Source organism: Chiloscyllium plagiosum, unplaced genomic scaffold, assembly GCF_037043375.1.
Source record: "Chiloscyllium plagiosum isolate Xiang-an unplaced genomic scaffold, Cpla_swu_hap1 HiC_scaffold_18, whole genome shotgun sequence".
In the NCBI taxonomy this organism is placed as follows: Eukaryota; Metazoa; Chordata; class Chondrichthyes; order Orectolobiformes; family Hemiscylliidae; genus Chiloscyllium; species Chiloscyllium plagiosum.
In genome coordinates, this window is record NW_028270156.1 from 57245407 (window position 1) to 57261583 (window position 16177).

General features: G+C 41.6%; 1 protein-coding gene across 9 annotated transcripts in view; it reads right to left on the reverse strand.

Moving 5' to 3' along the window:
- The window catches only part of LOC122558100 (receptor-type tyrosine-protein phosphatase eta-like), a 216173-nt gene that overhangs the window by 83863 nt on the left and 116133 nt on the right, over nucleotides 1–16177 (reverse strand). For all 9 annotated transcript variants that reach the window (XM_087996696.1, XM_087996695.1, XM_087996699.1 and 6 more), the window contains 3 exons: nucleotides 14637–14909; nucleotides 10300–10566; nucleotides 6504–6779 (listed from right to left, as the gene is read on the reverse strand). In XM_087996696.1, coding sequence (XP_087852822.1) covers nucleotides 6504–6779; nucleotides 10300–10566; nucleotides 14637–14909 — 816 coding nt within the window. The remainder of the gene's footprint in view (nucleotides 1–6503; nucleotides 6780–10299; nucleotides 10567–14636; nucleotides 14910–16177) is intronic.

Genomic DNA, 16177 nt, shown 5'->3' on the forward strand with positions numbered 1-16177 from the left:
ATGCCTTGCTGAAGTCCATAAACACCACATCCACAGCTCGACCCTCATCAACTTTTCTAGTCACATCCTCAAAGAACTCAATAAGGTTTGTGAGGCATGACCTGCCCCTCACAAAGCCATGTTGACTGCATTTAATCAAGCCATGTTCTTCCAGGTGGTCATAAATCCTATCCCTCAGAATCCTTTCTAACACCTTGCAGACGACAGACGTGAGACTTACTGGTCTGTAATTGCCGGGGATCTCCCTGTTTCCTTTCTTGAAGAGAGGAATTACATTTGCCTCTCTCCAGTCCTCAGATACGACTCCAGTGGAGAGCGAGGATGAAAAGATCTTCGCAAGTGGCGAAGCAATTGCATTTCTCGTTTCCCAAAGCAGCCGAGGACAAATCTGGTCCGGGCCTGGTGACTTGTCAATCTTAATGTTTGACAAAATTTTCAGGACATCAGCTTCCTCTATCTCTATCCATTTCAGCATGCACACCTGCTCTTCAAAGGTTTCATTCACTACAAAGTTTGTTTCTTTCATAAAGACAGAAGCAAAAAACTCATTTAGGGCTTCCCCTACCTCCTCAGACTCCACACACAAATTCCCTATGCTATCCCTGATCAGCCCTACTCTTTCTTTGACCATTCTCTTATTCCTCACATAAATGTCAAATGCCTTTGTGTTCTCCCTAATCCGTTCTGCCAAGCCTTTCTCATGCCCCCTCCTGGCTCTCCTCAGACAAATTTCTTTTGTCATCCAGCATTCTCTATCCCTACCAGCATTTCCTTTCACCCTAACAAGAATATACTGTCCCTGGACTCTCGTTATCTCATTTCTGAAGGCTTCCCATTTTCCAGTTGCCCCTTTATCTGCGAAAATCTGCCCTCAATCATCTTTTGAAAGTTCTTGCCTAATACCGTCAAAATGGGCCTTTCTCCAATTTAGAACTTCAACTTTTGATCTATCTTTTTCCATCACAATTTAAAAATTATTTGAAGTATGGTTGCTGGCCCCCCAAGTACTCCCCCACTGACACCTCAGGCATCTATCCTGCCTTATTCCCCAAGAGTAGGTCAAGTTTTGCATCTTCTCTAGTCGGTACATCCACATATTGAATCAGAAAGTTTTCTTGTGCACACTTAACAAATTCCTCTCCATCTAAACCCTTAACACTATGGCAGTCCCAGTCTATGCTTGAAAGTTTAAATCCCCTACCATAACCACCCTATTATTTTTACAGATAACTGAGATCTCCTTACAAATCTCCTTACAATTCTTTTCTTATTTCTTAGTTCCTTCCCTGGATGTATTTCGGGGAATATCCTTCCTCAGCATAGCTGTAATGCTGTCCCTTATCAAAAATGCCACTCCCCCTCCTCTCTTGCCTCCCTTTCTATCCTTCCTGTAGCATTTGCATCCTGGAACATTAAGCTGCCAGTCCTGCCCATCCCTGAGCCATGTTTCTATAATTGCTATGATATCCCAGTCCCATGTTCCTAACCATGCCCTGAGTTCATTTGCCTTCCCTGTTAGGCCCCTTCCATTGAAGTAAATGCAATTTAATTTATCAGTCCTACCTGGATTTGAGAATTTTTTTTTTAAAAGAACCAGTTGCAGATGACTAAAAAGCTAATAAAAAGTGAGAAAACTGATTATGAAAGTAAATTAGCAAGACATTTTTTTTAAAAAAAGCAATGCTTCTATGGGTATATAAAAAGAGAGTAACTACAATGAAAATGGGACCACTGGAAGACTAGGAAATTGATAACAGAGAACAGGAAAATGGCAGATAATTGAGACCAATATTTTGCATCAGTTTTCACTGTGCAGGACACAATAAACATCCTAAAAATAACAGATTAGCAGTGTGATAGTGGGAGGGACAATCTTGTAACAATTTTTATCACAAGGGACACAAGTATTTGACAAATTAATGGCAACTAAAGACAGACCGGTTGCCAGAACCTGACGACCTGCATCCAAGAGTTTGAAAGGAAAAGGCTGCAGAAATATTGGAAGCATTGGGTAAAATATTCCAAAACTCACTGGATTCCAAATGGATTGCAAAACCTAAGTAGTGATTGTAACATCAACCAGTTAGACTTCATAGAATAGGAGTTCCCTGATTGGGCTACACTAACAACCACAATCAAGGAACCTTGGCTGACAGTTAAGAACAAGTGTGTCAGACGTCCTGTTCACTCAGAGCTGGCCGTGAGTGAGCTGGATCAGTGTGAAGGATTCTCCACTTGTAAATAAAGGGTGATTTGGTGAGACGATACTAGCCTTTATGGAGTATATTTCAGCTATAATGACATCTCTGTATAAAAAGGAGAGAAGATTGAAAGCAGGAAACTTTATTGCACAAGATTGAGCTCCTGGTGTTGAGGATAATATTACCACGGATTGAAGATTTGTTAACACACACGTGCCAGAATCAAGATTAAGTGGGTGACACAGTGGCTCAGCGGTTAGCACTGCTGCCTCACAGCGCCATGGACCCGGATTCAATTCCCGCCTCGGGCAACTGTCTTTGTGGAGTTTGCACATTCTCCCCGTGTCTGCGTGGGTTTCCTCCGGGTGCTCCGGTTTCCTCCCACAGTCCAAAGATGTGCAGGTTAGGTGAATTGGCCATGCTAAATTGCCCGTAGTGTTAGTCAGGGGAATGGGTCTGGGTGTGTTGCTTCTTCAGAGAGTCAGTGTGGGCTTGTTGGGCCGAAGGGCCTGTTTCCATACTGTAGGGAATCTAATCTAAAAAAAATTAATCAAGCTTCCTCAAGGATCAATCCTAGGGACTCACTTTTGTATACCGCTTTAGATACTGTTGGGGATTGGGACCGACCAGGGGAGAGCTACAACCGCCAGGTCTCTGGCACTGAGCCTGGCTCTGTGGCTCAGAAGAGAAGGAAGGAGAACAGGAGAGCGAAAGCGATAGGCGATTCAATGGTTAGAGGAAAAGACAGGAGATTCTGTGGTCATGAACAAGACTCATGGATAGTATCAGAGTGCCAGGGTCAGGATGTCTCAGGCTGTCAAGTCTAGAGGATTCTTAAGGGGGAGGGGGAGTAGTTAGAAGTTGTGGCATACGTCAGTACCAATGACATAGCTACAAAAAGGGATGAGAATCTGAAAAGTGAATAAATGGAGTTAGGTTGGAAACTGAAAGGCAGGATGAGCAGAGTCGTAATCTCAGGAATGGTACAGGTGCTACGTGCTAGTTAGGCTAGGAACAGAAAGCGAGTGAAGCTGAACACATGGCTGCAAATCTGGTGTAGGAGGGAAGGCTTCAGATATGTGGATCAGTGGGATATCTTCTGGGGAAGGTGGGTCCTGTATGAGGTGGAAGGGTTGCACCTGAACTGGAGGGGTACCAGTACCCTGAGCGGGAGGTTCGCTAGAGCTCTTCAGGAGGGTTTTAAGCTAGTTTGGCAGGGGGATGGGAACCGGAGCTATGGATCAGAAGATGGGGAAGCTGGTGAACAGGCAGATATAGCGATCAGAGAGTCTGTGAGGAAGAATAACAGTTGATAGGACAAAGTTGCAGTCAATGTGCTGGGTTGAAGTATGTCTATTTTAACACAAGAAATGTCAGCAAGGAGGGTGATGACCTTAGAGCATGGATCAGTACTTGGAGCTACAATGTTGTGCCCATTACTGAGAATTGGATATGGCATGGGCAGGAATGATTGTTAGATGTGCCGGGGTTTAGATGCTTCAAAACAAATAGGAATGGAGGTAAGAGAGGTGGGGGAGTGGCACTGCTAATCAGCGATAATATCACGGCTGCAGAGAGGCAGGTCATTGAGGACGGTTTGTCTATTGAATCATTATGAGTGGAAGTCAGAAACAGCAAAGGAGCAGTCATCTTATTGGGAGCGCAGCTGCTATCCACATCCACATCCCCCCCCCATCCCCCCCCACACTCCCACCTCCACCAACCCAATAGCAACAGACACAGAGGACAAGATTGTGAGGCAGATTTTGGAAAGGTGCAGAAGTAACAGGCTTGTTGCCATGGGTGACTTCAACTTCCCTAATATTGATTGGAGCCTCCTTAGTGCAAATAGCTTGGATGGAGCAGATTTTGTCAGGTGTGTCCAAGGAAGGATTCTTGACTCAATATGTCAGTAGGTCGACAAGAGGGGCATTGGTGCTTGTCACAAACCAGGTCAGGTGTCAGATCTCTTGGTGATTGAGCACTTCAGTGATAGTGATCACAACGCCCTGAACTTTACCACAGACATGGAGAGGGATAGGAGCTGGCAGTATGATAACATATTTAACTGGGGGAGGAGGAATTACAATGCTATTAGTCAGGAACCAAGTAGCATACATTGGGAGCAGATATTCTGAGGAAAATGCATGACAGAAATGTGAAGGTGGTTTAGGGAGCACTTGCTGCGAGTGCTGGATAGGTTTGTCCCATTGAGTCCAGAAAGGGATGGTAGGGTGAAGGAACCTTGGATGACAAGATATGTGAAACATCTAGTCAAGAGGAAGAAGGAAGCTTAAAGTTGAGGGAGCAAGGATCAGACAGGGTTCTGGAGGGTTACAAAGTAGCCAGGAAGGAACTGAAGAATGGACTTCAGAGAGCTAGAAGAGGGCATGAAAAAGCCTTGGCGGGTAGGATTAAGGAAAACCCGAAGGCGTTCTACACTGATGTGAGAAACAAGAGGATGGCCAGAGTGAGGGTAGGGCCGATCAGAGATAGTGGAAGGAACCTGTGCCTGGACTTGGAGGAGGTAGGGAAAGTTCTTAAAGAATACTTTGCTTCAGTATTCATTACTGAGAGGGACCGCGTTGTTTGTGAGGACAGCATGTCAGATACATTTGGGACATTTAAGTGACTCTTGAATAGGTACATGGATGATAACAAAATGCATGGTATGTAGGTTGGTTTGATCTTGGAGTAGGATAAAAGGTCAGTACAACATCAAGGGCCTTGCTGTGCTGTACTGTTCTTTGTTCTATTTACTATCTGCATTAAATTACTTGGGGGACAGGGCAGACTGTAATGTATCTGATACAAAAAATAGGTAATAGGGCACACTGTGATGGGTACTTGAGGAATTTGCAAGGTCATTTAGATAAGGTTGAGAGAGTGGTCAAAAACACAGCAAAGTTTAACTTAGGAAAGTATTAAGCAATGCACTTTGGTAGGAAGAATCAACATACAGATGATTATTGAAATGAAGAGAAACTCCAAAAAAGTACTTCAGAGAGGAATTAAGGTATTCTTGTACATTAAACATAAAATGGTAGGATGCAGGTGTAGAAAGTAATTGAGGAGGCAAATTGATTTTTAACCTTTATTGTTAGCGAGTTAGAGTTTGGAAGCAGGGAAGTCTTGTTACAACAGTCGAGAATGTTGGTGAAGCTGCATCTAAGGCAGTGTACATGCTTTTAGTCCCCCTGTTTCAGAAAGGAAATACTGGCTACGGAGCTTGTTTAAGTGAATCACCGGGCTCAACCCTGGGGTGCAAGGCTTGATTTATGAAGTAGTATTAAACAGATTAGGTTTTATACATTAAGGTTTAGGATAATGAGGCTTGCTCTTGTCGACGGATATAAGACAGTGAGGGGGCTTTACAGGGTAGATGCTAAAAAGATATTTCCAAAGTGGGGCAGGCTTTACAGGGTAGATGCTAAAAAGATATTTCCAAAGTGGGAACATAATAAGAGAACAGTCATTTAAAACAGAGATGCAAAGGAATTCTTCTTTCATAAGGTAGTGGTTGCCTGGAATTCTCCATCCCACAGAGCTAGGTTACTGGAAATATTTAAAGAGGACATAGATGGATTTTTGAAATGTCAGGGAGTTGAAAGCTGTAAGGAACTAGAATGAAAGAGGAGTTGAGGCCTGGGGCAGCTCAGCCATGATCTTACAGAATGGCAGGGCATGCTTGATGAGATGTGTGGCCTACTCCCCATCCTATTTCTCATGTTTTCATTCCTGATCTAGAAATCCTCAACAACAACATTGAATGAAAAACTGTAAAACCTTCACTTTACCTGTACTGATATTCCTCATCATGATGAGCACAAACTTTTCAAAATTAGAAGTAAAACAAAATATTTCACAAGACATCGCCATGTACAAAGATAACTAAACAGTGGCTAAAAACATCTTAAGGTATGGCTGTCCACCACCAAGAAACCTCATATGTGATTCAGGATTTGTGCTGCGTTTATCTGTGATAACAACAAGGCCACTGAATCTTATTTCGAGGAAAATTCCATTCTGGTTACGTGCTTGTTACTGGATTACTCCAGCTGGAATATGCAGTTGGAGTAGATTCCAAGTTGACAGCATGTTGGACTTAGCTGTATCATTCCCCCACACTCACTGACCAGACACACAAATGACAAATGGTTACTTGGACAGTGTACTGGGAGGCTGTCCAGATCTTTGGACCCAGTGAGAGATACCCTATCAGGAGGCAGGAGGAAAAATTATGAAAAGGAAGATTTTATACCCAATGTACTATTATGAGGCACAAAACACTGTAGCACTTACTTGTGTAGCTCGATACCATCACAGGATCAGCTGATATGTTATCAGCTACCAGGGTGATAATGGTGAACGAATAATTAGTTCCAGGGATCAAACTATCCACAGTAGCATTTTCATCTCTTACAATTTCACTTCTACTGTCACTGGAAGATGCTTCAATTCTCTTGGTCTCAACCTTATATGAATACTCATTTCTATATTCTAGTGGTTGGGACCAATTCAAAGTTATGGAGCTCGTGGTAACACTGACAATCTGTACGTTCCTCACTGGGTTTGGCTCTGTTAAAAAAATGCATTTTCATTTTGTTAATTGATCAGTAAGCTATAGAAAATAATTATTCAAATAAACCAGTTATTGGGGATAACGTCAAACATAAGCAATGGTGCACAAAGTGACATCACCCACCTTAAGAAACCAAGACCTATAAATACAAAGGCAAACATACCAACAGTGCTTCACCAGAGACTCTCACTGATGATGCTACCTAGTATGGTGACCAAACGTCTGAAAACAAACCTTCAAGCTCAGCGAGCTAACTTACAGACTTATCACCAGCCTGCGCTACAAATATTCTCAAAAATTGCTATTAGCACGGATACTGAAGTCAGCAGTGAATGAATGCTGCCAGCTGTTCATTAAAGGTATGGTTTCCCACCTTCTTTGTGCTGAACTTTGACAGTGCAGTACTGGGCCCAATAACAGGTTAACTGTATAGTGCAATCCCAAGTCATGAACTATGGCCATCATTAATACTAGAAACTTTAATCGCCTAAAATGGTTTTAGGAAAGGTAAAAAGATGGCCAAAGTGGACACGTAACCAGGTTGATGCAAGCTCATGAAAGCAAAAGACAGTCTGAGCTGAAACTAACATCTTATCAAAAGACATGGAAATTCAATTAGGTGAAAAAATCTTTCATCTCTTATTTTTGATTTTGTCTTTCTGAAAGTTTCACATACTAGGATTAAAGTGGGCTGCAGATTATCCAGTTTGAATGAAGCAATGATACCAGATATGAGAATGCATAACTGAGCAATATTTCAGAAAAGTGTAAGAACATGGACTCATTACTCACTCCCTTCATTTCCTTCTGAACACCTTAAAAGCCACCAATGGTGACAGAAATAGAAACACAGCATACCCATTCATCATGAGCTGAAGGTTTCTATAAACATCCTACTATTTAGGATACAAACGACAATGGTCTCAGGTACAATTAATCAAACTTGAAGACTCTAAGAATTTTATATATAGCATGTTCTTCATCTTATTGTGCTAGACATTCTCCCCCTTTTTAAACTTTATAGCTGTGTTTATGTGCATGTTTGATGTTACATTTGATTATCTTTCCTTGAGGTTAATAAGTAATAAAAATCCTCTTACACATAATAAATCCTAGTAATTGGTTCATTAATTTTGGCTGCTACGACATCTTACTTGAAGTGTGACATAGCTATATGCTTAGAAAAATTTAAAATATTTGTTGCGACTGGCTGATGGGGCTAAAAAGAGGTGAGCAGTTCACACCTTGTCACCTGGCTATTACACCCTACCTTGGCTGTTTCGAGGTGCTCCATCTGAATTCTGTGGCAATCAGGATATTAATTGCCTAGTGATAGGTGTTTCCAAAGGGACACCGTCAAGAGCAGCCTAATTAGAGGGCTAGCAGGTCTTCAGTCCCAGAAGTGCTAATGGGAGAGCTGACCACTGCCAGCAGTGTACCTAGCTGAGACTAAACACATTGGATGCTGCTCTCAGACCAAGGCGTATGGGGTTGGGATTGGTCAGGCAGGCTACAGTGAGGAGGGAGGACAAGTGTTTCAGTGAGATCATTAGGGAATTTGATCCTTGATGATGTATAGTAAAGAATTAGCTAGATCTATAAATACATACAAATCAACAGATAAATAGTAAGCAACATCAGTAGTTGTCTAAGAGACTCTGAAGAGAAATGTGTGGTTTAGATTTTTGCTGAGTGTAATAGGTTAGATAGTTTATAGGATGTTCAATAAGCAGTCATCTTACAAAGAACTTAAACTGCAGACATTTTTCTTAAAGTTGCATTGAGCATCCAAAATTACCAACACAATAACTGAGCTCCTGGGGAAAGCCAGATTATTAGATATATTCAATGTAAATTATTGAATGCATTAAAGTTGTAACAACTTACTTTTACTGAAAGTTAAAAGTTAAACCTGGGAAAGCCCTGGGAATGGGAGCTGTCACTTTAGGAAGGTAGACTAATCACCAGGTGGTCAATAAACATGAAAGGGATCATTAGTCCTGATCAGTTAGTGCCTTTGGCCAGTACAGTGTTACACTTCAGGCATAATAGAAACCAGATCAGAGGTCTTGGAAGGTTTCACATCTCAGCAGGGAACATGAACAAGCAGTAGAGATGAGTGTGACAATAAATGACTTGATAAACAGAGCAAATACTGGGGGTCCAGAACATCAGGTCCACATCCTGTTTAGTTGTGTCAGAAACTTGCACATTTCAATGAGATTCCCTCTCATTCTTCCCAATCTCCCCTCATACAACAAAACTCAGCCCAGGAATCAGTCTTATGCTGCACTCTGTCACTGGCATGTATAGGTTTTCTTTGGTAAGGAGTCTAAAACTGCACACAATACCAGAGGTATAGACTCGCCAAGGCCCCATACAGCTGTAGTAAGACTTCCTTCCTTCCTCCTGAGCTCTAACTGTCTTGCAACAAGGCCACATACTATTTGCCTTTCAAACTGCCTGCTTGGTCAATGACCAGTATACAAGGCACTCTGGCTCCTTTGTACATCAACTTTTCTCAATCTATCACCATTTAAATATCACTCAGCCGTTCTGTTTTTCCTACCGAAGTGAACAACTTCATATTTTTCCAACATTACAGTGAATCGTAAAATCCCTACAATGTGGAAGCAGGCCATTCAGCCCATTAGGTCCACACCAACCCTCCAAATAGCATCTGACCCAGACTTATCCCTCAATCCTATCCCTGTAATCCTGTATTCCCATGGGATATCCCTGCACACTACGAGAAATTTAGCATGACCAATCCACCTATCCAACACATCCTAGGACTGTGGGAGGAACCTGGAGGAAACTCGGGCAGACATGGAATGAATGCGCAACTGCACAGAGACAGTCGCCCAAGACTGGAATTGAACCTAGGTCCCTGGTGCTGTGCAGCAGCAGTGCTAACCACTAAGCCACCGTGCCACCTATGAATGTGTCTGCCATGCAATTGCCCACTCACCCAACTTGTCTAAATTGCCTTGAAGCCTCTTTACTTACCCCTCACAGACCCACCTAGCTTTATGCTGGCAGCAAACTTTTAAATAACACATTCGATTCCTGGGAGTTAGGAAGAATTTAGGACAAAATGGGAAACAACTCAGAATGAAATCACAGAATCCCTACAGTGTGGAAAGGGATCTATTTGGCCAAACAAATCTGCAATTCCACTCTGAAGAGCATCCTACCCAGCCCCAGTCCATATCCTTAGCCCCATAACCTTACATTTGCCATGGCTGATCCACCTACCCTGCACATCCCTGGACACTATTGGCAATTTAGCACAGCCAATCCACATTACTTGTACATCTTTGAACTGTGGGAGGAACCTGGAGCACTAGGAGGAAACCAATGCAGACACTGGGAAATCAATGCCAACTCCACACAGTCACTCAGGGTTGGAATGGAACCTGGATTCCTGGTGCTATGAGGCAGCATTGCGAACCCGAGTGACTGTACCACCCAATTCACTTCTCAGAACAAAACTGCTTTGGTAATTACACTTACTTGTGTATTGAGTCGTTTTCACAAATCCACTCTGCAAATCACCAGGTCCAATGGTCGCCACAGAAATGCTATAATTAGTTCCAGAACTAAGATTTGAAATTGTGGTGGAGTTTGTACTTGCTGTTATTGACTCAGTATTGGAATCATCTCTGTAGGTGACGTTGAAAGTATAATGTCCGTCTTCCATATCTGCAGGCGTGCCCCAGTTTAGTGAGATAGAATTAGTGTTGAAGTTGGTCACAGTGATATTTCCAGGAATACTGGGAACTGCGTAGGGGTAATAAAAGATGCAAAACAGTCACTCTCACTGTCACTAACATTTCCAGGTTCCTGATTATTGTGCCTCTGAATTACTTCGCAAACGTTTTTCTACACTACATGCAAGTTGTCTTCGTTTTGGGAAAGTGTGCATACAACATGTAGGAAGAGAAGAGCCAAGAGATTTCTCACATTTTCTTGGAGCCCCATGAAGAGATTGAAGTTGTCATGAGAGTTAGAGTGGGCGATGAAATCGGGATTTCCATTGGTTATTTAAACAGGGAGGAGAAAGTGAGGTCTGCAGATGCTGGAGATCAAAGTTGAAACTTTATTGCTGGAACAGCACAGCAGGTCAGGCAGCATCCAGGGAACAGGAGATTCGACGTTTCGGGCACAGGCCCTTCTTCAGGAATGTTTCCTGAAGAAGGGCCTGTGCCCGAAACGTCGAATCTCCTGTTCCCTGGATGCTGCCTGACCTGCTGTGCTATTTAAACAGGGAAACTTGCGGAATCAGAAGGAACACTTCTCCTGGTTCAGTGTTGTTACCTGATAGATACAGGAGGTTTTGAAAGATATCTACTAGGATCTCAGGCCTCTGTGGGTTAAAATTATCTTCTTAAAAACTTGTCCAAATGGAGGCATACAGCCTCAAAAACTATTATTCATTGAACTGGCCCCTGATAGAGATCTCACTGCCTGTACCTTGCGACACACCTCTGACAGGATTTGAGATTTTTGAAAACATTTTTGGCAATTAAAATGACCACTGACATTGTGTTTTTAGGGGTTTCTATAAGGTTTCTACTAACAGCCCTAGCATCTGCATTATCAAGAAATCCATATTGTGTATTCAAAATTACCTGTGTGATGCTGTGAATACAATCTATCAGTTTCGGTGTTGGAGTGGAAATGTGAAAATATCAGAAAACAAATGCACTACATATTCTTTTGAAATTTCTTCTGACAACATTGAAACAAATGCTAAAATGATGAATGTTGGGATTTCATGTCGCCTTTTTGATGAGTTTGCATGCCAATATTTACACAAGTTAAAATCAAAACTTTATGATTCAACATTTCTAGTACCACTGGAGTTCAGATGCTACTTTGCAATAAAGGCTTTTGGGATAAAGTATACAACATATTGCTTTTGGCAAATAATTTAATGAAAACAGAGCTTTCATCAGCAATTCATACGCAACATTCAGTGTCTTGGTCTAAAATTTGTCCGCTAAATTTTATGGAAGCATGAAGTGGGAGAAAAAAACAATAGGAAAGTAGGAGAATGGGATGGTAGTGGATGACAACAGGCAATTGATTATAGTGAAGAGAACAGATGGACATAAAGTAATGGAAAACATGACTGTTTCTTTTGTTGACAATAGTCTATCTAGAGCTTTCACTGCAGGGATTTCTCCAGTTTGATTATGAAACTTCATTAATTTTAAATTGTACTACACCAAGATGGAACCTGATGGCATCTTCAAGGAATATATTTTTCCCCAATGGTCAATAAAATCTACAATGGATAACAGTAACAATGTCAAAAACAAGAATAACAACTTGTAATTATTATAGTGCTTTTACAAAGCAAGATGCTCCCAGGGCCTGACAAAGGTATCACCAAACAAAAATTGAAACTTGGTCAATTTGATTTGCTCAGCTTGCATGAAATTTGAGGTTCCCCAGGATTACTGCATTATTTTCATCATATACTCTCCCAATTCCTTCAATTATGACTGGATCAACACTATCAAGAACTTGTAAACTACTCAAACTACTTTTTTCCTGTTGTTTCTTATTTGACATTTTGAATTCAGATTCTCTGTCTCTATTTCTACTTATCCTGTATTATCTGACTTATTGCATTGTCTTTTTCACTTTCTTGTCTCTTCTAACAGTCAAACATCCTGGAATATTTCATGCTCAGCATTGGTGACTTTGTAACCACATTCAAATGTCTATCAGACTGAACCAATTTCTCTGCACTGGTGTAATTAATTCATCTACCTTGTTATGAATCCCATGTTACACTCTGTCATATGGAATAATGTAAAGCAGGAATACCCACAAGATTAGAATTAGTCATACAGTCATACTTGTAGTTCATTCCACAAATGATCCACGCTCTGTGTAAAGTCATAGAGTCAACAATTCATAGAGTCATCAGAGATCCTAGAAAATTTCAGCACTGGAGGAAGTTACAAGATTGACAAAGTCATGAATTTGAAAATAAGCGAGAGACTTTTGCAATCAAGGCACTGTAAGGCTAGTAGTCAAGGTAGGTTAGAAATCTAATAGATATTGATGCGTGCGGTGGTGCAAGTTAGTAAGCCAGAATGGCATTTAATCCCATGCTTCATCCCTGAAGGGCTTATGCCTGAAATGTCGATTCTCCTGCTCCCTAGATGCTGCCTGACCTGCTAAGCGCCACACTCTCAACCCACATTTCATCCCACACTGTTGGAACCAATCTGAGCCACATCAGCCATCCAGCTAAGACAGTCAAGCTTACACTTGCTCCCCCTATTGACCAAGGAGTCGAAGTTGCTGTAGAAATATTTTCACTTTGAAACACTTTTACATTAGGCTATGGCGCCAGACCTCTGGGCAGGGATGGGAGGTGGCTCCAATTTATTTCCATCACATGTCTGATTGGGAATGTCTCCAATTCTTAGGAACTCCTATTGTTGAGAGATGGAAGGATTTATAGGGTGATATTGAACTTTCCTTGGCCATCATGTTTTGGAGTGGGACTTGAACCTAGAATAAAATGGTTAGCCATTGTGCTACAAAAGCTCTAATCCAAAATAAATTGTAAGTAAAATTCACTCCAAAAGACCCAATAGGTGGAATCTTAGCTACAGCGTGTCATAATAAATACTCTGGAGGTGCTTCTGTGCTCATTCTGATCATTTTGTTGTGCAGAAAAGCCAACTCACAATAATTAGTTTGTGCATTTGAGCTAGTTTAGATGTTCCAATGTGGGGGTGAGAATGACAGTAGAATAAGGAATGTTGTGGTCCAATCAAGGATGATGTATATTTCCTTATTTACTCTGGCTAAAATAGCAATGAAGTTTAGGAGTAAACAAATATTTTGTACACCCAGTTGCTAGTTGCTGGCATACAATGCCAAATTTCATGTGGTGCTTGTTTAAGAGACATGGTGTCATATTGTAAGTTCCATACTGCTGTTTCATGATGGTTGGTAAGCAACCCTCTAGAAAAAAGCCAGTGGCTAAAATTATGCGAAATTTGTTTGTACTAAATTAGCACAGGATGCTGCTGTGTTATTTCGCTAAATCCACAGATTCTGGGGGGCTCATGGTCCTGAAGCTGTAAGCATTTGTGAAGAAATTTACCAACAGTAAATATTTTGGCATTGGAAATATCGTAGCAGAGCGCATTTATTCAAATGATTAATCTTTTGTTGTTACAAAACCGCCGCACAAAGACCCACTTCAGTGACTTTGTTCTCCGAAGAAGGCATTACATGTAGCATCCTACATGAGTGAAAACTTAAATGCTTTCTAGCTCAGGATGGTGCCAGGGTTGGGGGATTTGAGCTATAGGCAGAGGTTGAATAGGCTGGGGCTGTTTTCCCTGGAGCGTCAGAGGCTGAGGGGTGACCTTAGAGGTTTATAAAATGATAAGGGGCGTTGAATAGGATAAATAGACAAGGTCTTTTCCCTGGGGTGGGGGAGTCCAGAACTAGAGGGCATAGGTTAAAGGGTGAGAGGGGAAAGATATTAAAGAGACCTAAGGGGCAACTATTTCACAGAGGGTGGCATGTGTATGGAAGTGGTGGAGGCTGGTACAATTGCAACATTTAAAAGGCATCTGGATGGGTAGAGGGATATGGGCCAGTTGCTGGCAGGTGGGACTAGACTGCGTTGGGATATCTGGTCAGCATGGACGAGTTGGACCGAAGGGTCTGTTTCCGTGCTGTACATCTCTATGACTCTTGGTAGACGGTAAATTCTTGTTAATTTTTATAATTTCTAAGAAGGTGAAAACCTTTGCCATATTACAGTTAAATGGATTCAATCCAAACTGATTTTCTGTCATTCCACTCACCTGTTCTACCAAGCTTATTTTCAGAAGATACATTGAAAGGTCCACTGCTTGTAATCACAGTGACGTTGTACTCTCGCCCAGGTTGAAGATCGATGAATGTTATCGGCATTGTAGAATCCTTACTGTCGGTTTGCTGTTTTAAACTCCTGATATCTTGAACAAGGACAAAGAATTTATCCACATTGCCGGATGGAGAAACCCAGGAGACAATCAAAGTGTTGGTTGTGCCATTATTCTCAACTGTAATATTCTCTGGCGGTATCTGGACAGGTCCTGTATGGATGAGAGAATAGGTTTAGAATCTTTACCCAGTAGAATGCGAGCTGCAGCTCAATGAAGTGTTGAGCTTTTGGATAATCTGAAGGAGGATTGTAATTTTTACTTGTACTCGTTAGAAAACCACTCACTCCAATTGACGGAAGGTGTAGAAACTCAGGATTATACAGAAGCTTCAGGATCAATCACAATGAAGTACATTGCCTGCATCAGCTGGATTTTCTCTGGTGGAAGGTTATGAACAGCCTTGTATGAACCAGCAACGCAATGTAAAAATGTAGGAGCAAAGGGATAGTATATAAACAGAAATGGTTTTATTCCTACTTTATAAGGTTTTTGCAGATTTCAACCAGAATACTGGGCAGAACCTTCCACGACACAGTATGATGTGGATTCTATCGAGAAAGTTGGGGGAATCACAAGATCAGAAGTGCGGAGCTTCTCACTATTTGGCCCTATAAGTCCACAATGACTCTCCGAAGAGTAACCCACCCAGACCCATTCCACTACTACTCTACATTTACCCCTAACTTATGCACCTAACCCACACATCCCTGAACACTATGGGCAATTTTACCACGGCTAATTCACCTAACCTACACATATTTAAATGCTGTAACTGTACGTGCATCCACCACTTCCTCTGGCAGTTCATTCCACATATGAACCACTTCTGTGTGTAAAAGAAAAAGTTGCCTCCCGTGTCCTTTTCTCCTCTCACTATAAAAATATGCCCCCTACTTTTGAACTCACCCACACTAGGGAAAAGACCCTTGTCATTCATCTTAACCATGGCCTTCACGGTTTTATAAACCTCAAAAAGATCACCCCTCAAATTGCTAAGAAGTCTATTTCCATAATCTCACACCCTTCATTCCCAGCAGTATCCTTGTAAATCTTTGCTGAACCCTCTCCAGTTTAATAATATCTTTCCTATAGCAGGGCGACCAGAATAGCACACAGTATTCCAGAAGAGGCCTCACCAATGTCCTATACAACCTCAACATGATGTCCCAATTCCTATACTCAAAGGACTGAGCAATGAAGACAGAGAAAGAGAGAAGTTCCAGTTATACACTGAAGCTAGATTAAATTATACACTCAAACATTGCGATCAAGTTTGAATAAACAACATTCTGAATAAAGACTAGAGTGCTTTTTAGTAAGCCAGGTTGATACTTTGAATAATTTAACCATCAAAGCTGGACTTTCGACACATACCCAAATTGTATACACATGGGCGTTTTATTTTTCCTTAAAACCTA